Here is a 20297-nt window from a genome sequence, read left to right as displayed (position 1 = left end):
ATAAAATATGAAATATACCAAAAAATACCAAAGACTCGACTTTTGCCCATGTAAGATCAAAGTAAAAAACGAGGGGTAAACTAACTCCATAACTCAACCCCATCATAAACAGAGCCTATGATTGGTAAGTGGAGTAAAAAATGCAAGATATAATTATTTTTAAGTAAATAAAGGAAGGTAATAAAAACCAGTATTTTCTTAGTATTTTTCAAAGCCGTGTTGTATTAGTACGCCACTCTAATTTGTTTGTTTACAAATTTCAGCGCGAATTTCGTGACCGGACTCAGCGCAAATATTGCCAATGAAATACACTTTGGAGGGCAGCAATGCAAGGGGTATGTTATTTTTTAGGTCGGGTCATCTGATAAACGTACTGTTTACTAACTAAATTCATGTTTTCAGTTATTGCCAAGGCCGTACAATCGCTGTCCAAGGTGGGCAAGGAAATGTTCATCGAGATTGACCAGCAATCGCTGCAAATGCGGGCCATAAATGCCACTCAATCAGCCGTGGGCAGTATCTCCTTCAAAAGAAGTGTGTTCGAGGTGTTCGACGCCCCGAACTCGGATTTCTACTGCAAGATATCTATGAAGGGATGTTTGGCCGTATTCCGCAACATGAACGAGGTATGGTGAACGATTACTAGATAGGGATTGGTTATCATAAGTATATCTTCCAGGTTGAGTACTGTGAACTCAATATACTGGACAATCAGACCAACCTGCAGGTGAATCTCCGCTGCAAACTGGAGACCACAAAGGAGGCCACCATATCCATCATAGATGACCAAAATATCAACACAAACATCAACACCGATCAGATGCCAAATTTGTAGGTTTAACGACGAATTTTCTACTTTACAAAAGACTTAAATGGCCCATAATAGTTAGTCAATAGAACGCCCCTTAACATTTTAAAATGAAATTAATTGCTTCTAAAACTAAATTATCCTCTCTTTCCCCTCAGGATTCGCGGTGATCACAAACTTTTTACGGACATCTCCAGCAACTTTAATTCCTCAGAGGAGGAGCTTACCCTAGAGGCCAACTCGGGCAGTGTGGTGGCCAAAAACTACATAGAAGGGGCCCGAGTGAATGATAAATTCATGCGCACGCAGCTGAAGCTTAAGCCCAGTGAGTTCGACCAGTACCAGGTGACCAAGGAAACGATCATCACCTTTTGCATCAAGGAGTTTCGAGCCTTTCTTCTTTTCGCCGAGTGCTTGAATGCTTCTCTGACCTTGGAGTTCGACGATGCGGGCATGCCTTTTCTGCTGAAAATTAAGAAGCACGCCGAAATTGAGTGCCTGCTGATCATGTCAACCCTGTCGCCTGATGATGTGAGCTTTTCGGAGGATTATTGTCAAAGGGATTTGACAGTGCAGGATGCAGATGTGCGAGAGACTGTATCCAAGGGAAAGAACAGTGCACCGGGTCCAAATGTGACCAGCAAGCGCAAGAGCAGTACTTCGGAAACGGCTGCAGTGCAGCCGAAACGGAGATTGGAAGACAGTCAGTTGGAAACAAGCCTGGAAACTCCTCTGTTCCAGTTCCGACACTCTGAGGCGCCTTCTGTCCAACAGCCTCGCATCCTAGCCGAGGTGGACACTGTGGTGCTGATTGAAGACGAGGCGGAGCAGGAGGCCCTTATGCTGGCAGCTGCGGATGCCGCCTTGGAGGCCAGCATGGCACCTGCTCCAGCGCCGCCCAACAGCACGGAGGTTTGCTTCTTCAACACGGACAGTTCGAAGGAAGGAAGGCCGCCAGAAACGTCTTCCGAGGACGATGAAACCATACCCCAGTCTCCGGAACGGCCGAACAAGATGCGAACCATCTTCTCGCGGTGCTTTCAGAGCACCTACGTTCCTCGGGAGCCATCGCCGAACACTCAGATATATGCGCCCAATTCCGATACAGAGGATTAGCCTAGATTTGATCGTTTATCAGCAAATACAGTATGTATAAGTTCAACTCAGCTAGCTTTCTGGGTGTTAATGTGCGGGAGGAAGCTGCTGGTCATCACGACAGCTACCCGGGATTGCAGTTCCTGAGCGTTCTTCTGGGCCTGTTGGAGAGAAGTGTGGGCGGACTGCAGATTGACCTGGGATTTGATGAGCATTTGGTCAGTGGTGACGAGCTGCTTGGAGGCACTCAGTACAAAGCTGCGGGTGAAAGCAGTGAGAGATCTCCAAATGGCAATGTTGTTTTCAACTGGAAAGGGGGTTTATGTTGTTAAAAATGTGAGGGATGAGGCTTAGCTTTAGTCTGTTTACTAAGTTTCCTCTGGAGGAGATTATTCCGGTAGATGGAGGCTGTGTTGTTCACCTGGCTGCTGGTTCGTTGTTCGTAAATGTCTTCATCATCTTCTTCGGAGGCTTCCCCCGGTACTTCAGCTGCGAAAATCTGCAATAAACCAGTGTTATTGCAAAGAAGATCATTTTGATAAGGAACTCCCAATAACCTTGTGCTTGTCCTGCAGTTCCTCATCCGATTCGGAGGCTTCTCCGCTCACTAAGTCAGACATTGCTCAGGCAATTAATTACTATAAACAAAATGTAAATAATTATTATTTACGGAGTGGCAGCTCTGTTATGTTGCTGCCAGATCGATGACACTATCCAACAGTTGTTTACATGGGCGCTGTTAAAGGGGTTTATACCCATTACTTGCAGAGTAAGGGAGTATGTTGTGTTTGTTAACATTTAACCGGTGAAAGGAAGATTTTGCGACACTATAATGTATATGCTTGAACAGGATTACTGTTCTGTGTACTGACATCAATTTAGCTGACCTAAACAGCACTATCAAATAGTGTCAAGACCTAGTCTCAAAATGACCCATACAAATAATACGTTAACAAATTCATATGTTTACAAGCAGACATTATTTAAAAGAATGTATTTAAGACTTTGAACATTAACTAGTACAACGTGCTACAACTTTTAAAAATGAATAAGACTTTGCACAGAGTTTAGGATATTGCACGATCGGATTTTTACTGGAAATATTTCTGCAGAGCGCCCGTTTCGAACATTCGTTTGATGTCTGTGCCGCCGCCGATGAACTTGCCATCGATGAAGACGCGGGGAACCTAAAGATAAGAAAGATATAATACAATGTTTATATAGCAGTGGATTGGTATACCCACCGTTCTGGCCCCTGTGATTTCGCCCAGAACCGCCTGAATCTCGTTCCCATCGGGATTTCCATCGAGTTCTATTATGGTGGCCTCCACGTTGAGCTTTTTGAAGGGCTGGAAAGGAATGATTTAATTTCGTTTCGACCCTGCTGAAGGTCTCGTCACTTACTTCTTTCGCCATCGTGCAGTAGGGACAGTAGGTCTTGCTAAATATCACCACTTTATTGCTGGCAATCGTGTTTTCAACGAATTTCGCTTGCTTGGTAGACATGTCGACTAATGGGGATCTCAGAGCGGATCCAACTGCGCCCATAAGCTCGAAGTCCAGGAAAGGGTACGGAAACTTGGGGGGCAATGCGGGGCGCAATGAAAGCTGCGACAGGTGCAAGCTGCGGGGAATTATCTCTTGTTTTAGTCACTTCTTTAATCACTAATTGGCAATCAGCTGTTTTTGACGACAGAGTTGCCACGCTGTGCAATTACCATCGCGTAATCATAAACATGTTCGTCTCTTTTAATATTTTCTATATTCATATAAAATACAAGGCATCTGTAGGTACTTAGGTGTGTACAATCGAAATACAATTAATATAATAAAAACAACGCTTATTTGAAATGCTGTCAAAACACCCAGTGTCGTTGCCACATCAACTAATTTTGTAAATTGTAAATATATGGGGGATTCCTGAAGATTCGTTTTGATTTTGCGTTTGTTTCTCAAAACATGTTTTGTCCTGCAGGTTTTGCTGATACTTTCAGCTAATTTTTGGCAAAGAGAGAATTTTTTCGATTTATAATATACAAATCAGTTTGGCACTGAAACTTAATATTTCAAACTAAAAACCCTTTGTATAGGTTCTGTTTCTAAGATGTAGCTACGACTTTTCAAATACTAAAAACCGTATCAAATATTTTGGTATTGGCAAACGCAGGCTTACATCTGATCTGGAATCCCCTATAGAATATTTCAACAATTTACACTGCTTATTGCACTGAAAGGCACGAAAGTGAGTCTTTTGCGGGGTGTACGTAAGTTATCCATTCAAAAATTGCTCAAGAGCATCCTTTGTCTCCACTTCGTTTGCCTCAAGGACCACTTCCTCCAAAGCCAACTTGTTGCTGGTGGTTTGAATTTCTAAAAGGGAGAGGTGTTATTTCAGTTATTTAATGAATTTAGATTTAAATTTACTGGTCAGCTGGCCGTGCTGTTTGTACTCCTCCATGTCGCCGCGGAATGCATCGTCAAAGACAGCTTGCCGTTCCCTCTGCAGCTGCAATAGCTTCTTCTCCTGATCCTTTATTTTGGATTGGTGTTTGGAGGCTATTTGCTGGCGGTACTGCTCCAGTTCGTTGAGCTTTTTCTGCTTGTGCCGCGACAGCTGGAACTGCTGCTCGAGGATAAACTCCTGGAGTTCGCACTCTTCGCACAGATCCTCCAGTTTCTCCAGCTCAACCTCCAATTGCTGTCCCATTTGTTCCAGGGAGTTAAGGACCTTTGAGCTAGCTTGTAGTTGGGCAATCAGCGTGGGAATTCCCGCCAGACTGCTGTTCAGGTCACTGATGATCCTGCGTTGGTTGCTGGCCTTGTTCTGGACTCCGGAGATTTGGGAGGCAATCTGCGCGGCCTTCTCCGCATTTTCCTCATTGGCGCCATGGATCTGTTGCCAGTCGTCCTCGTATTTGGCCAACAAACTGCAGCCCGCTGCCACGTTCAGATGGCTAGGTACACCGTCGGTCAGCTGGAAGGGAGCACTTAGGGAGAGACTACTGCTCCTGCTGGAGGACAGACTCTCGTTGAGACCCAGTGGCGATGTGGGAGTCGTTAGCCCACTGGTTTGGGGGCTCCCCGAGTTTCCGGAACTGACACGCTGGCGATATTGCTGCTGCAGATTCTCCGATATCACCAGGCCCTCCTGAATCGCACTGCTCAGCTTCTTTTTTAGGCTCCCAAACATTTTGCGGCCACTGATCTGTATTTATTTAAAAAAGCGATTTCTAATTGTCTCCCTTGCTGGCGTTTTCCATCGAAAATTAATTGGTAAATAAAGAATCAGCTGTTTTGGCAGGTGGCCAGAGAGAGTGGGAGAAATCGGTTAGAGAGAGCAACAGTTTGATACCCTACACTTAAGGCATATCGCTTGAATATGTATAGTTCGTTGACCAATGCTGACAAATGCCATTTTTGATTATATTGAATAATGTGAAGATAATTTTAAAAATCTTTTTTTAAGAAACAAATTTGTAAGTAAAATTTTTTTTTTAAATTTAAATACATGCGTTTTTATTTAAACATTTTTGAACAATTTAAAAATAATAAACCGTATTTAGCGGAAATTAACACCGTAAGCAACTTCGGCTACTTCGGTGGGTATTCATAAAACATAAATTTAATTTCATTCAAGTTTTAATATTAAGAAGTGTAGTCAATTAATATTCCTAGAACATAATCTGCTGTTGATAAAATAACTCATTACAACTTCCGATGTTAGTCTCCAGGCTTAATTTTCAACATTAAATGAAATACTTCTGAGAAGCATCTTATGTTAGGTCTCAGTACTTAGAACTACCAAAAACACTTTCAAGACCAGAAAAATATAATTTTTTGGTGTTCCTTGGTTTATAAATTCTCTGTGATGTTGGTCAACGGCGATTAAAGTTTTCTAACTAAACTTAATCCTAATTAATCTTCAGTCAGGTCCACGGTGGTGAGGTCGGCACTTTCATCCGCCTGTTGCTTTTCGTTTTTCGATTCAGGTTCAGGTTGAGGCGCAGGTTCAGTTGACCTTTTCGCCTCTTCATGGCACTCTATTATTTCTATATCACTATTGTTATCAGACTCCGATTCTTCTAGGGTTATACAGCTGCCAGCGCTGTGCTTGGAATCGGAGTCAGTATCCGAGCTTGAGGACTCGGAATTCGAGCTTACTTTGATGGTAAGAACGTTCTCCACTTCGTCGCCGGATGAAATGGACAGGGCATCGGGCTCCCCGGACTTGTCAGGTTCTTCATCGGACATTAGTTCGCGGACTATGTCGATGTCACACAGAGGAGAAGATGGTCTTTCCTCGGAGTCTTTGGCTATATGTTGTCCATTCCCATTCAATAAGTGACTATAGGCCATTTCCACGGCCAAAGCCATGTTCTTGGAGTGGTTGAAAAATATTTCCGAAGGTTGGGCTATGGGTGTAGAATCGCTGGGCGGCATTTCCCGATCCCAACTGCTGCTGTGACTTCTCGGGCGATTTCGCTTGGACTTTTTGTGCTTCTTGACCTTCTTTTTGTGCTTCTTCCTACGATGCGAACGACTGCGACTGCGGCTGGAACTTCTGCTGCTCCTGCTTCTCCTCCTACTGCGTCTTTTTTTGGCCTTTTTGGGGCGACTCCTGGGCCGACTTCTGCTGCGGCTCCTGCTGGAACTTCTGCTCCTGCTCCTGTCCACACTTCGATTTCTCCCTGCATCGCGGTTGTAAAAGTAATTGGACTTCCTCCTTTCATAGACGTCATCCAGATCCTGGAGTTTTTGCCGGCAATTGGCCTGCGTGCGCTCGTTTGTTCTTTTATTATGCTGGATCACCGTATTTATTGTGGTTTTTAAAAAGCGCTTGTTTGGTTTTCCCAATGGGTTTACTTTTCGCTCGCTTTGTTTGTGGATGCTGACACTGGTATTCTGGCCTTCTATCTCGCGCATCAGCTCGGCAATGGCCTGGCTAATGGAAAAACAATACTTAACTAAACTTATAATTTGTTTTAACTAGAAATATTTACTTTGTAAGTTCAGAATCCATTTCCATATACGTATATTTTGTTTTGTTTTTGCATTATAGAGGTGGAGAAACACCGATGGAAATATCGATGCATCGATGTTTTTTAAGTTTTTAGAAACATCGATGATTTGTGTGACTATCGATATATATCATGTGGGTAGTCGATAAACTTATAAAATTAAATTTTTAACCTTTTAATGTTAATGTTAAAAATCCCTTAATTTGAACACATATTTTTCACAAAAAATAAAGGATTCAGGGAATTTGTGAGATTTTTTGTACATAACGGTATTTTATTGTTGATAAAGCTAATTGGCGTTACTGATAATGACTCAGTTTACGATATACGTCCCTACTAAATACCAAAATTTCTTAAGTACCGTAGTGTTTTAAAATGGCGTACGGCGCTTAAAAATGGCGCAAATCGGTTAAAGAAAACTTTTATTGACAAAATCACATTATATAGTACGACTAATATCACAGGTGAATCACAATCATTTGGCTCCAGATTCCTGGCCAACTATTTCCTGCCTCCTATCACATTCTGCATCCAAGACACGTATTTACTGACGCGCGTATAGATTCCGGGCAAACCAGGACGAGCGCAGCCTATTCCAGTGGACACTACGCCGACCAGGTGATGCTCCTTGGACATCAGTGGGCCGCCGGAGTCCGCCTGTGAAGGTAAGTAAACCCAGAGCATAACATTTGTGCTGTATCAGCCAACTGAATACTCACCCAACACGAATCAATTTGACCGTTTTCATAGCCCGCGCACAATTGCGTCTCTCCAATAGTGTTACTTTTTCCCAGGGACCTGTAGGACCTCTCGCACACCTCGTTGTTCCAGATCTTAACGGTGGCTTTGCGCAGGACGTCCGATCGGTCGTTCTCCGCTTGGTTCTCGTGCGTCCAGCCCCAACCGGAAACAGTCCCGTACTCCTGCTCCAAACTTCGGTGTCCTTCGTCGGATCCCACGCAGCTGGGCTGGATGTGGGCGGAGAATCGGATCGGCTGCACCATTTCCATCAGTGCTGTAAGAAAAAAAACTTTTTACCAACTTGAAAATGCGTAAGGGTTACAGATAAAGGCGTTCAGTTACTTTAATTTAGTTTAAAAAAATTATTTATCGGTATTTTTAAAACATTTTTACAATTAAAAAATTGAAAAATAATTTTTGGAGTGTTTACAATATCCGCCTAGAATATGATATGTTTTCATAAAAAATACCTAATATGTTTTGTAAGGAAAGGCAAATTCTTTTTATAAAAAATTATTTAACTTAGAGATAATTGACCAGACAGTTGTACATAAACCTTTCTGGAAAAGTTTACGTTAATTATTTCACATGCTAAAATGTGTGCTAAAAACACACAAACAAAAAAAGAATCTTCATCAAAAATAAGAAGTTGTATTTAGAGCTTGTCAACTAAAACAAACCCAAATTTTGACCTTTTTTTTAACTTTAGTTCTATTACTGAACTGTTTAGTCTAACTTGAATTCAAATTTATAGTATTAACTTTATACCAAATGTAGTTGAACATTTATTCTAAAGCTCAAATTCGTTTCAGTTGTAAAATTATACAACGCACACTGGGCCAGCTAATCCGATTTTTGGTCAAAAATACGTTTTTCTTTTTTAAGAAAATTACCAGACTAATTTATTCCAAAGTTTCAAAGAATTCGGGCAAGTAGTTTTTTTTAACGTATTTTTAAAGTAAAAAATTCATCAAATATTGCTGGATATGAAAACAAACTAGAATTGGGAAAAGATTACGTTTTGTACTATTCAAACACACTATTTATAAAATGTTATCAAAACACATAGATACCTATATCATGCTTCACATCATTGCAGTCGTACTGCGGATGGGGCACAATGTTCTTGAAGTCCACCCTCAGTGCATCCGGACCGTTGCCAATCCCGTTGAGATACTCTCTGATGCTGTGCAGACCCACAGCTCCTTGGATTTGAGCGGGTTTCATAAACTGCTGCAGGCCATTGCAGATGCAATGTCCCGCCGTGAGGATCCATCGCTCGGAGATAATCGTGCCGCCACAGAAGTGACCACCGCGACGCATTAAACTAACCATATAGGGCATTTCGTTGCGCTCCGCCTCGCTGCCACCCACTATCTTGGGATTCCGAAACGAACAGGGCTGGTTGGTAACTATCATGGGAGTCAGCGGAATATTAATTCGGGTAAGTTCTATTATTATATAATTACATGGGGTGTTTGTGATCATGAGAGGCAACGCAATTTTTATAATTGAATCTTAAAGATTAGACTTTTACATTAAAACCTCTTTACATTTTCTTGGTGAATAAAGTGCAATTGGAAAAAATAAATTTTTAAAATGGACATTAGGGTCCATGAGCACCATACTTTACTTTTTAGATCACAAATTGATTAATAACATTTAACCATGAGATATATTTTGTTGCGTTCTGTCAACTCACAAGCAATTTGGGACTGTCCACATTTCACTAGCGACAGGATCGCGATTACGAAGACGAATTTTGACATTTTCTGTGTACACAACCAGAGTTCTGAGCACCAAAAACCCGTTAAGCACGGTTCAAGCTTAAACGCAACTGCCACAAAAATTCTGTGCGCCAATTAATTTATATATAGGTGCTTAGCTTCGTCTCTGTTCCACTGACTTATTTTATTTTCGTCCGGAGTTCTATGCGGATTAACCGGAAAGCTCTGTGGGCCCTCTCAGCGTCGCTCTCTTGGCCTGATAACAAACGGAAGTCGGGCATTTAGCACCTGTTGCCTGAAGCTCCGAGCTTTTTTCCACGCTGCACTACCTGTCCCATCGTTTTGTGTGGGTGCCATGTGCACACGTTTTGGCATTTCAATTGGCTCGGCGGGGGAATTAAGGAGCTGCCAAAAAATGGAAAACAAAACCGAAAGGTAAACAATAGCCGAAAATAAAGTTGTGTATGTTTTGCGTTTTATGACCCAACGAAGTTCATGACATTGAATAGTGTACGACAAAAGGTGTGACAATATTTATGCTTGATTTTCGTTGCCACCTCTATAGGGCGGCGGAGCTCAGTTTATTGGCCCACCATCCTTATTTTGGTATATTATTTATGCGATTAACACGTACTTAAGGTGTTATTGAGATGGTTGCAATACGGAGAAAATATTGATACGTTCAATTTAATCGTTAAATCACTTGTTAATCATATGACATGACATTGCATAATGTTTGCTCCTTTTTGTTTATATCTGATTACATATCATACTCTTTATACTTTAAAAAAATTCAAAAAGAAAATATGCCTTGTGAGTTTTGAAACTAGAAAATGGATACTTTTTAATGTGTAATTTAATAAAAGGCTTGTTCGATATAATATTTACTCAACCATTAAATTTCCTAGACCTTCGTTAATCGTTACAGTTTTGTCATTGCCTACATTTGGCATAATTAAATTCTCACATTGTAGATAACCTTAGACGTCATATTTCCATCAGCTTGGACTTGGTAATCATCGGGTCTATTATGCAAATGAAGACGTCTGCGTTGCATATGATATTGTGATGGGGCCCAATTTTAATTGAAATTCAATGTCGGTACAATCAATGTAATATTACCGCTTTGACATTAACATTGCCCTTAAAACTAAGGCAATCGTGGCCCACACTCAATGCAATTGGCGTGATGATGAGGTCGATTTGAATAGCTAATTTATCTTAGCATTAAATGCAGGTGGAAGTGTAATTCTATGACACTTTTATAATAATAAAGTCAGATAAATCAGGAATTGAAGTAGGCAATCAGGAATTGAAACTGAAAGTTAAGACGAAAAAAGTATGACAAATCTCTACACAAAGTCATACATAATTCATTATCTAGATCTCGATTCTCAGTCAGAGCAGAAAAATCAGTTCAGTAGATCACGCAAATACGCTTGAATACTAATTGATTTCTTGACTTTGGTTCCTTAACCATAAACCAGCTACCATCCCATCCGAGTTCATTGATCGCGGCAGTTCGCTGCTATTCAGTTTCGCACTAAATGCTAATTCACAAAACAAATCACCCATAAAAACACTATCCATTGTCTGCCGTTGACAGGCCATACCAAATATAAATAATAATAACAAACACGAGTGCGGGGCTCCCCAGAAACAAGTTTTAAGTGCATTGACACCCGCTTTTGGGCGAAACTTAGGCGCATTCAATGTGAAGGTCGCTTCGATTCGTGGTACTCTGTTTGACAATTGTTTTTGCTACACTTTTGTTTTCATTTCGATGGAGTTCAACGACGCCCCTCTTTGGTGACTAATTGCAAGGGGGAAGTCTTTGCTTGTCGCTAATGCGGGCTAGTTTGGAGCCATAGGAAATGTTTTGGGGCGCAGTGAACCCATCAAATTGCTAGTTTTCGAGACCGAATTTTGGATGGGAACCGAAAAAATAAAAAGAAAGTTTAATGACAATTAAAGAGTGTTATAAAAATCATTGTATTTTGAAACTATTTAGTTTTCCTGTGTTAATCTATCTAGAAAATAAGCTTTCCACTCAAAAAATCGTTATTTATTTTATTTAAAAAACAGATTAAGATTGAGATTGAAAAATATCTTTAAACGACAAACCTGTTTTGGTTATCATTTATAAATTACTTTCGCAAATGCGTTTCGGTATCTTTCAAATAATTATGAATATGTTCTTATTATGAATACGTTACAAATACGTTCTAAACAAAAAAATCATCACTCGTTATAAATAGGTTAATACCTAATAATAAAGAATATGATTTAAATATTTAAATTCGATTGGCTTAGGTAACATAACAATTTTAAAAGCGTCTGAGTAGAGCTGTCCTTAACTGAAATTTAATTTATGCCTAATAAAAAATATATACAAAACCTTAAAGTATTAAAATGAAATTGCTTTTTTAAACATTGCATCAGTCACGCCTCAAAATAAATCAGCCTATTTATATCTAGTTACATTACAAATACATTTTAAACTTTATATTTTGGATTGAGAGATAAGAAATCTATTTGATTCATAAACGTTTAAAACACATTAGTTTTAAAATTAATACTTTATTTTGTGTTTTACCTTATATAACAACAAATGGGTACTTACCATTTCGAGACGGAATGCAGTAACAAACGTTGTTAGGATCACTTATTTGGTTTCAATTATTGCTCGAAAGCCAACTGATATATGAAAAGGGCTTTCTGAGCAACAATCAAAATTATATAAGTGTCCGTTGAGGAGCTCTTATATAAACCGAAACTTAGCCAAAAGATTAACACAATTTTGGGATTCACAATGCACAAGTTGGTTGGGGAATTCTAGGCAGAGCAACACGTCTGCACGGTGTGAGAGCCGCACCGGAACTGCAATACGGTTGTCCAGGCGCTGACGTTGTATCCTTGTGATCCTGGCACAAGTTGCCAGGCGACACGAACGACATGGAGTTCTGCCTTCGCGAGCCGAGCGGAAGCCAACAAGGAAGCAACATCCCTCGTCGTCGGCGGCTTTTATCCTTTGGGCCTATGCGGCGTATGCGTGTTATGCTAACGACAGCAGCTCGGCATTCGCTCGGCTTCCTGTTTTCAGGCGACCAATGAGCGTCCTGACTCTGGTTTTTGTTGTCCTGAAACAACACTATTCCCTGTTGCGCAGGCGTAAATTATATTAAATTTGGAATTTGTACTTAATAGTTTATTGTATTTTTTGGATGGACCGCCTCCAAAGGTGGTTTCATTTATTCCCAGTAATTTAAGCAGTTTTTAATTGTTTAAGTGGATTTCACTTAGGCCATTTGCGTGCAGATTGACCGATATATGAAAGAGTTTTGGGGCGAGAAAAAGATTATGACAGTTGCTAAAGCAAAAATTATAACTGCATTAGATTATTTTGCCAGTAGGGAACGGATATCGTGTGAAACTTCATCCTATTGGAGCTGGTAAATATTATACGGTTCGGCATTTTGCAAAAAATGCAAAGGATTTAGCAGGTGCAAATTGTTATATTGACGATAAATTTTTAAGTTTTGAATAAAATTGGTGTTCATAAGAATAAAGAGTTTTATATTTTATATTTTTCTTATTTATATTATATCTGGAGACATTATCTTAATGATTTTGGGTGCATGTAGACGTTGGAATGTATAAAAATGGCAGGATTAAAAATTAAATTAAATTGAAACTCGAAATAAAAGAAATTAAATGGTTAGTTAAATTTGAATACTGGTTTAAATTGGTAATATTGACGATTTACTTTTAAATTTTACAAAAGGTTTTGTTTATTAGGATAATACATTTTATATTTTATATAATTCCTATATACATTATATTTGAAACTATTATTTTAATGATTTTGGGTGCATAGGGACCTCGGAACTCGGAATACAAAAATGTAAATAATTTTTTGAATTTGGTTTAATTTGGTTATATTGACGAGTCACTTTTAAATTTTACAAAAGGTTTGTGTTCACTAGGATAGCGAATTTTATATTTATACCCGTTACTCGTAGAGTAAAAGGGTATACTAGATTCGTCGGAAAGTATGTAACAGGCAGAAGGAAGCGTTTCCGACCCCACAAAGTATATATATTCTTGATCAGGATCACTAGCCGAGTCGATCTAGCCATGTCCGTCTGTCCGTCTGTCCGGATGAACGCTGAGATCTCGGAAACTATGGGAGCTAGGCTATTGAGATTTGGCGTGCAGATTCCTGAGCTTCTTACGCAGCGCAAGTTTGTTTCAGCACAGTGCCACGCCCACTCTAGCGCCCACAAACCGCCCAAAACTGTGGCTCCTACAGTTTTGATGCTAGAATAAAAATTTTAACTGAAATGTATTGTTCTCATCAATACCTATCGATTGACCCAAAAAAAAGTTTGCCACGCCCACTTTAACGCCCACAAACCGCGAAAACCTGTGACGCCCACAATTTTCATGCTAGATAAAAAATTTTACTGAAATGTATTGGTCTCGTCGATACCTATCGATTGATCCAAAAAAAAATTTGCCACGCCCACTCTAACGCCCATAACGCTTAAATCTGTATACCGCCGGTAGGTGGCGCATTTTAATCTCTCTTTGCTGCTTGCATATCTCCATATAGCTGAGTAACGGGTATCTGATAGTCGAGGCACTCGACTATAGCGTTCTTCCTTGTTTTTATTATTATTATAAATATTATACCTAAAACCATTATTTGAATGGTTTTGGGTGAATAGAGACGTTGGAATGTAGAAAGTATAAAAAAAATGGATTTAAAAATCAAATTGAATTGGAACTCGGAATACAAAAATTGGTTTAATTTGAATGTCTTAGACAAATATTCACATAAAATAATAACACTGAAATGTTGAAGAACAAGAATTTCTCTGTCCTAAAAATGAGGATTTCCGGGACTATTTGCATTTTATGTGATATATTATTAAGATGGCCCAATCGGTTATAATTTTATTTCCTCGTAGAGAATAGTACTAGTTGTTAAGATCTAAAATGCTTATTTCTTCCTTTGTTTTGTGGGTATGATAAAAATACTTTGATAGGTTTAAGCTCTTTCCTAGAGAATTTAAATATTGAGATGGCAGACCCTGAGAGAATATCCCCCGTCAATATACTTAGCCCCACCGCTCTTCAATTATTTCAAAACAGCCGCAACTAAAACACAATCAACACATTCGCAAACTAAATTTCCATGAGCTGACACTTACATTTTATTTGGCAAATTGTGATTGACAAGCTGTTGACACGCTTTTAAGAGGCCGAGGGCCAAGATAGCCGAGGGATAGTCATAGTACAGCCCCACTTAACCCCTTCGCGGCCTGGAGATTTTTCGCAATTAAATATTGAAGCCAGCACACGGGCAACATGTAACATTGCAAAGAACTGGCAAGTGCAACGATTGCAACCGAAGTGCATCAAATATGCTGACTAAATTATTCATGGAGTTGTTCTGGTTCCGGATGAGAGGCTTTGCAACATTTCAATATGCTAATTACTTTTTGACTTGCAAGTGGGCGCCACGCCACCAAATGGAAAGGTGGAGCAAGTGCTAATCATTGCAAGATGCCTGCCACGATTTCCCAGGTGAGTGCAAGTTCTGTAACAAATGCCAAAATCCATCGAAGGCGACACTTCAGCCGAAAGAAACAGCGAAACATGGGCTGGGAATGGATTGGAATGGAAAATGTGTCTACAATTTGGAGAAGGAAACTTCACAGACCTGACATCATCGTCTCTGGGCATGCCCAAAACCCTTATCCATCTATTCCGCGGCATTGTTTTTGCGTGACAATTGGGCCAATTTATTATTCATTAGGTTAAAAAGTCACAGAACAGAACAACACAACACGAACTGAACCCAAACTGACAGCCAGCCAAGTCTCAGCCATTTGTAATGCCACGCCGAGTGGTGGCTTCCATCGGATTTCGCCGGGCGGAAGGGACTCTTGATGGATCCCGGGAAGCACTAGCACTTCAACCATTTAACCCGCAACTTTTCGGCGAAATTTTCTAATTGATTTCCTGGAAAAATCTTGTTTACCTTTTTGCTCTCCTAACTTTCGGTTCAAGTTTAATTCAGACAGTTGCACTTCGAAATTTTTGTTCGCTAATTAGATTGTAGCAGGTAAACAATTGGAACCAAAGTTACGACATGAGACAGGGCTAGACTATTTTTCAAGAATACGTTAAAGGTGAGTTTTTCAATAAATTGAAATGAGTCGGGTATGCAATTTATTTTACAAATTAATTTGAGAGGCTTAATTTTAAATTTGATTTGGCTAGGATAGTTTAATGAATAACCTTTGATTAAGATTAAAGACACACTTTAAACAAAGTGTTAGGTCAGATGTGGTTTTCAATGTTATGTTTTAAGTGATCAATTAAACTTAGATAGATTGGACTATTCTTGGAGTAGTTTAGTTGATTTCATGATTTACATTTTTGTAAAAAGTAACAAAATGTAGGTATGATTTGTAATGGGGTCAGGTCGAAATAAACATGTTTGGAGGAGGGTTTGCTCATTTAATATTTTTACAAAGTCATGTTTTACTAAATCGAACAATGTTATCGAGAAATTTAAAGAATATTAAATTAAAGCACATTTAAAAATTTATATCTTTTTATACGATTCCGATTTGTGTAATTAGTGTTATTAGTTGGCATTTTTTTTAAATGTCCCAGTCCTAGAAATCTGAAGACTTTAAATAGGTTGTGGCTAGTCCCTTTTGAAAAGCCTTATAAGCCAGTTACTTTTGATCAGTTTACGTTGGTTTTGCTAGGCATTTCGTATAGGACAGTGTAGGCTAAGGTGACGAATTTGTCAAATCTCATATGGTACGTCACGTCAACAATTCCAATGTGTTTATAATAATATTACTAAGAATACGCGTAATTTGTTCGTAAGGTAACTTTGACAAAAAGGGGAAACAAAAATTAAAAAACCTATTCATTTTATGTGTGTTCAGCAGTGGTCAGATAAATACATAAAAATATTAAAAAGTTCTTAAGCAACAGTTCTTGGTACTCAATGATTTTTTCTTTTGAGTCTTATGAAAGTGGCGCCATCATATTCAGTAATTGTTGACATTATATCGTTTTTTGTTTTTTTTTCTGCAGCCCATAACTCCAAAAACATTTTTTTGTTGAGTTTTGTTAGCTAAGAATTGAACAACATAATTAGTTCAATTTTAACCCATAAATAAATTACACATTTTATATACATCTAAATTTTTATTGCATTATTGCATATTTTTAAACTTTTTTAAATAAATAATAAATAATTTTCCCATCTGTATAGAGTTTTTGTGCTTTTTTAAAGATCGTCACCTTTCCCTACAACTTTTAAAAGTGAACAAGATATTTGTTTTCTCCAAAGGCTGTAGTATTTACCTCCGCTAGAATTTTATTATCGAACTTTTACAGGAAAATGCTCAAAAGATGTCAGCAACTGCTTTGAATCATTTGAAAAATATTAATTTTTGAAAAGTGGAATTCAAAAAACGAATCGTTTGTAATTGTGACTTAATGCATTTTATTATTTCTTCAAAAATGTCGTCACAAATTAATGTACTATTCATGGATGCTACGAAAATCTTGTTAAAAGACAAATCTTACCAAAAAAAGTGGAAAATTGTACATTTGAATTAAACAACTGCATACTTGCCGCCATCAGTAAAACTATTAAAACGAGGTTAGTTATTTTGCTTTTAAAAGCAGGGCTCCAATAAATTTCTAGAGTTTTTGATGATCTGAATCAAAATATGTTGATATGTATAGGTAAACAGATTTGAATTTTATATTTTTGAAAATTTAGAAGGATAGTGTGAATCGCAGTTTCAAGATATTAACATATTACAAATGTAGGAATTTTTTAATTAGTCTCTAGTTCGAGGCTCTGCTCAAAATGTATTTTTTGATGCATAAAGTGTCGAATGTAAAACTAATTAAAATAATTTCAGGACTCGGGCGACTGATTTCAAACAAGATGTACTTATTTTCGAAAACGACTTTTTAACGTGGTACTTTAATTTTGTTATGTAGGTCATAAAATTGTTTTCATACAGTTTTGGGTTATCGAATAGGAACGTTTCAAGTGTATGCAATAATTTTACTGGAATATATATTTAAATTGTTTTGACTGTAAGAATTCGTGTTTTTATCTTATTTAGCCGTGGTTGACACCAGTCTTAAGAAACACAGTTTACAATATGCTTCATCCAGTGAAATTATTTAATGCATTTCCCCATCATCGCATTTTGAATCATTCTTTTATATTAATTAAGTCAGCCGTAATTTAATTCATATTGAAACCATCAATCCACCTGGTCAACTGCAAGCCCATAATTTATTTTTTTCCGACAAGGAAAGCAGTACCTGGGCCTAATGGACATAAATAGAAATTCTATTAGGGTTACTTCTTGGCCCTCCGCCTCCGCCTCCACCGCACTTGACACATCCTACCGAGCACTCGTCAATTAAATCAGGAGGGCAAACGGAAAAAAAGAGGGAAAATCCATCCAAATGCGGAATTGCGGCTTTTTGCTGGCTGACTTCGACTTTCAACCTTTTCGGGATTGTTACGTAAAACGGATATGGAGATGTGCTGAGTGTGTGCGGCAAGTCAGTTGTCACTTTGATGGGCGGAGGAGGGCATTTCCGGGGGGTTGACAGTAAAAACTGTCAAGCGCAATAATGTCTGTTGATACCGAATATTTCCACACTTGCCACAGCAATTTGGTCAGCGTGGGATTCCCCGTTTCCCGTTCCCCGCCCCTTGATTTCCCCTCACAGCCTGCATATTTTCCGCTTGCTTTGCCTACTTTTCTGCATATTTAATACGCAATTAAGCAGTTTGACTAGCAGCTAACATGGAAAATGCATTTTCGTGCTTTTCATTTGATCGGCAGTGGCGAGAAAAAGGGCCGGAGTGGATTGGTCGGGGAAATGTGGGGACAGCACTTCGTGTCAAGAGTTCAGGTGTACGCACGTGCACTGAGCTATTCGGTGCTAATTGCCTGAAAGTGCCGTGAAATATTCCCTCCATTTATAGATTGATTCAGTGTCACAGGAAGAGTCAGATTTAGCAGGGGAATACCTTGACTTCTGGTTAATTTAAAAAGCTTGCGAAAAAGTTTGGGTAAAACGTGGTAGTTACAAAGTTTATTTGAGGCATGCATCCCCAAAAGTTAAAATTAAACATATGTCGAGATAGGTTTGATCAGAATGGGAATTTATATAAAACAGTAGCTGTGTTAGTGCAGTGGGAATTGTTAGAGTTTTTGAGGATTTTCCACATAGTCAGTTTGAAGAAGCAATAGTTTCTTAAGTTACCGATCGAGTAAGGGATAATATGGAAGATACAAGGTTTATACACTCTATGGTTTTTTTTTTTAAATTTTCGAAAAGACGGAAATGTTGGATGTTGGTACAAAAAATATTATTTCTGAAGTTTTCTCTATGTGTCATAAATATAGCAAATACGGCCAAAAGAGTGTAGGCACTGCTTAAATTTTCGCTTTAATCTTTAAGGAACCAATCCAATCTTGGTCAATGTGGGCAATGTCCAAAATTTTTACAGTTCGAAACACTCGAACTAAATGTAAATTTTGTTAGTTTAGTTTTTTTTCTTTTTGTAAATCTTTAATTTACTATGTTGTGGTTATAGATATTTTTATAAAGAGTCAGAACAGTGTGCGTCTTGTTTTGAATTTGTGGATCAATTTTTTTGAGTGTGGATTTCTAAGTACAAATATGCCTATTAAACTCAATTAGTATCGAACTGTCGATATATAAACACGAAAGAAGAACTACATTTCGAAACTCGCCATATGATTTAAAACATACAGCTGTGTTCATTAAAATAGCAGTACGACAGAAGCGAAATTTTTTTTTGGCCTGTTTTTGGGTTGTTTTTATAGTTTATTTAACAACTTTTAGTATACAATACTGACTGGACTAATAGTTTATTTATTGAGTTATACTATGCAAATATCGCCAATTCAACTTGATTCGAGCAAAATAAAAAAATTTTCAATTTAAAAATGTCGTTCTATTTTTAAGAACAATTTCAACTCAGATGAGAACGTTAGATTTTTCACTGTGTATGGAAAAAAATTTATTTTAGTGGGTGGAGGACCTCATTGCTTCAAGGGAGAAAGCAAAAATGATTGAGCTTAGAAAGGAGGCCAAAACGTATCAATATATTTAGTGTCCCTTACAATGTCCAGACTAAAAAATGTACATGACAAGAATTATGAACCGAAGCCCGATTAAAATTCCATGCATTAAAGTTTTCATATATTTAAGTAATAATTGTTAGTTAAACATGTTTACCAACTACAAATAGGGATCGACTCGTTTGGATGAGTACTTTTAGATTTTAAAGTTCAAAGGTCGGTAATATTCTCCGTGAACTGACTGTTTTATAATAAAATGGATACCTGATGTACTTAAATAAAGTTTTCCTAACTTCATAGACTGGGGTAATCTAATATTATCAGACGCGACCTTTATCCATTTAGAATTAATTTTCGTTAAAACACTTCCTCCATTTTAAGCAAAAAGTTAATTGCGTTTTGGAAAATTGGTAAAAATTAATTTACACAAGAAAACAAGAAAGAACGATATATCCGACGTTCTTGACTTTTACATACCAGTTATTTCGCGAGGGAGATTGAGATATGCGAATCGGTTAATTCCAAAAATATTTACAATATATTAAAAAATGTGGACGCTGGACAGGTTTCCTAGTGTGTGGGCTTCAGTGTCGGCCCCGTTGAAATAAACTTGGGCTGTGAAAGCACCTCAAGAATCTGCGTTCATACGGACGAAAGGACAAACGGGCGGGGCTAGCTCGACTCGGCTAGTGATCCTGATCAGGAATATATGTACTTTATAGGG

The 20297-nt window shown here is 38.4% G+C and overlaps 8 protein-coding genes across 11 annotated transcripts in view; 2 read left to right on the top strand and 6 right to left on the bottom strand.

Annotated features, from left to right (window-relative positions):
• Window positions 1–20297, bottom strand: part of RpL26 (ribosomal protein L26) — a 165931-nt gene that overhangs the window by 30399 nt on the left and 115235 nt on the right. The window lies entirely within an intron of this gene.
• Rad9 (cell cycle checkpoint control protein Rad9) lies at window positions 210–1970 on the top strand. Its single transcript, XM_017089102.4, has 4 exons — window positions 210–335; window positions 403–626; window positions 680–831; window positions 967–1970. Exons 1-4 carry the CDS (start codon window positions 302–304, stop codon window positions 1922–1924), a joined length of 1368 nt encoding a protein of 455 aa, XP_016944591.3. The 5' UTR covers window positions 210–301; the 3' UTR covers window positions 1925–1970.
• Window positions 1921–2616, bottom strand: Blos3 (Biogenesis of lysosome-related organelles complex 1, subunit 3). The gene is made up of 3 exons (XM_017089103.4): window positions 2461–2616; window positions 2273–2402; window positions 1921–2210 (listed from the first exon to the last, which is right to left on the bottom strand). Exons 1-3 carry the CDS (start codon window positions 2521–2523, stop codon window positions 1972–1974), a joined length of 432 nt encoding a protein of 143 aa, XP_016944592.3. The 5' UTR covers window positions 2524–2616; the 3' UTR covers window positions 1921–1971.
• Window positions 2865–3583, bottom strand: Grx1 (Glutaredoxin 1). The gene is made up of 3 exons (XM_017089088.4): window positions 3308–3583; window positions 3148–3252; window positions 2865–3090 (listed from the first exon to the last, which is right to left on the bottom strand). Exons 1-3 carry the CDS (start codon window positions 3449–3451, stop codon window positions 2995–2997), a joined length of 345 nt encoding a protein of 114 aa, XP_016944577.4. The 5' UTR covers window positions 3452–3583; the 3' UTR covers window positions 2865–2994.
• Window positions 3647–5186, bottom strand: Dysb (dystrobrevin binding protein dysbindin). The gene is made up of 2 exons (XM_017089087.4): window positions 4328–5186; window positions 3647–4273 (listed from the first exon to the last, which is right to left on the bottom strand). Exons 1-2 carry the CDS (start codon window positions 5091–5093, stop codon window positions 4173–4175), a joined length of 867 nt encoding a protein of 288 aa, XP_016944576.3. The 5' UTR covers window positions 5094–5186; the 3' UTR covers window positions 3647–4172.
• Window positions 5400–7051, bottom strand: LOC118877400 (serine/threonine-protein kinase fray2). Of its 2 annotated transcripts, none has more exons than XM_070996085.1 (2): window positions 6904–6921; window positions 5400–6841 (listed from the first exon to the last, which is right to left on the bottom strand). In XM_070996085.1, exon 2 carries the CDS (start codon window positions 6824–6826, stop codon window positions 5819–5821), a length of 1008 nt encoding a protein of 335 aa, XP_070852186.1. In that variant the 5' UTR covers window positions 6827–6841; window positions 6904–6921; the 3' UTR covers window positions 5400–5818. The 2 variants fall into 2 exon arrangements, with proteins under 2 accessions (XP_070852186.1, XP_036671957.3); XM_036816062.3 differs by having other exon boundaries at window positions 5401–6845; window positions 6904–7051.
• LOC108020700 (trypsin 3A1) lies at window positions 7327–9492 on the bottom strand. The gene is made up of 4 exons (XM_036815785.3): window positions 9365–9492; window positions 8736–9074; window positions 7641–7936; window positions 7327–7578 (listed from the first exon to the last, which is right to left on the bottom strand). Exons 1-4 carry the CDS (start codon window positions 9429–9431, stop codon window positions 7423–7425), a joined length of 858 nt encoding a protein of 285 aa, XP_036671680.3. The 5' UTR covers window positions 9432–9492; the 3' UTR covers window positions 7327–7422.
• Window positions 9065–20297, top strand: part of Indy (I'm not dead yet) — a 44264-nt gene continuing 33031 nt past the window's right edge. The window contains exon 1 of the mRNA XM_065864384.2: window positions 9065–9106. Coding sequence (XP_065720456.1) covers window positions 9080–9106 — 27 coding nt within the window. The 5' untranslated portion in view covers window positions 9065–9079. The remainder of the gene's footprint in view (window positions 9107–20297) is intronic.

This window comes from Drosophila suzukii, chromosome 3, assembly GCF_043229965.1.
Source record: "Drosophila suzukii chromosome 3, CBGP_Dsuzu_IsoJpt1.0, whole genome shotgun sequence".
NCBI lineage: Eukaryota > Metazoa > Arthropoda > Insecta > Diptera > Drosophilidae > Drosophila > Drosophila suzukii.
This window is presented reverse-complemented; position numbering and strand designations above follow the sequence as displayed.

Excerpts from the sequence above, each read along its gene's own strand:
- Rad9 (XM_017089102.4), top strand. The coding sequence starts at position 302 with ATGAAATACACTTTGGAGGGCAGCAATGCAAGGG. Across the intron at positions 336-402 it reads GGAGGGCAGCAATGCAAGGG|TTATTGCCAAGGCCGTACAA; the intron begins GTATGTTATTTT and ends TCATGTTTTCAG. Across the intron at positions 627-679 it reads TATTCCGCAACATGAACGAG|GTTGAGTACTGTGAACTCAA; the intron begins GTATGGTGAACG and ends TATATCTTCCAG.
- Blos3 (XM_017089103.4), bottom strand. The coding sequence starts at position 2,523 with ATGTCTGACTTAGTGAGCGGAGAAGCCTCCGAATCGGATGAGGAACTG. Across the intron at positions 2,403-2,460 it reads AACTGCAGGACAAGCACAAG|ATTTTCGCAGCTGAAGTACC; the intron begins GTTATTGGGAGT and ends GGTTTATTGCAG. Across the intron at positions 2,211-2,272 it reads TCTCCTCCAGAGGAAACTTA|TTGAAAACAACATTGCCATT; the intron begins GTAAACAGACTA and ends CCCCCTTTCCAG.
- Grx1 (XM_017089088.4), bottom strand. The coding sequence starts at position 3,451 with ATGGGCGCAGTTGGATCCGCTCTGAGATCCCCATTAGTCGACATGTCT. Across the intron at positions 3,253-3,307 it reads ACTGCACGATGGCGAAAGAA|CCCTTCAAAAAGCTCAACGT; the intron begins GTAAGTGACGAG and ends ATTCCTTTCCAG. Across the intron at positions 3,091-3,147 it reads AAATCACAGGGGCCAGAACG|GTTCCCCGCGTCTTCATCGA; the intron begins GTGGGTATACCA and ends TCTTATCTTTAG.
- Dysb (XM_017089087.4), bottom strand. The coding sequence starts at position 5,093 with ATGTTTGGGAGCCTAAAAAAGAAGCTGAGCAGTGCGATTCAGGAGGGC. Across the intron at positions 4,274-4,327 it reads ACAGCACGGCCAGCTGACCA|AAATTCAAACCACCAGCAAC; the intron begins GTAAATTTAAAT and ends TCTCCCTTTTAG.
- LOC118877400 (XM_036816062.3), bottom strand. The coding sequence starts at position 6,929 with ATGGAAATGGATTCTGAACTTACAAA. Across the intron at positions 6,846-6,903 it reads ATGGATTCTGAACTTACAAA|CCAGGCCATTGCCGAGCTGA; the intron begins GTAAATATTTCT and ends TTTTTCCATTAG.
- LOC108020700 (XM_036815785.3), bottom strand. The coding sequence starts at position 9,431 with ATGTCAAAATTCGTCTTCGTAATCGCGATCCTGTCGCTAGTGAAATGT. Across the intron at positions 9,075-9,364 it reads TGGACAGTCCCAAATTGCTT|TTACCAACCAGCCCTGTTCG; the intron begins GTGAGTTGACAG and ends CTCCCATGATAG. Across the intron at positions 7,937-8,735 it reads TGATGTGAAGCATGATATAG|CACTGATGGAAATGGTGCAG; the intron begins GTATCTATGTGT and ends TTTTTCTTACAG.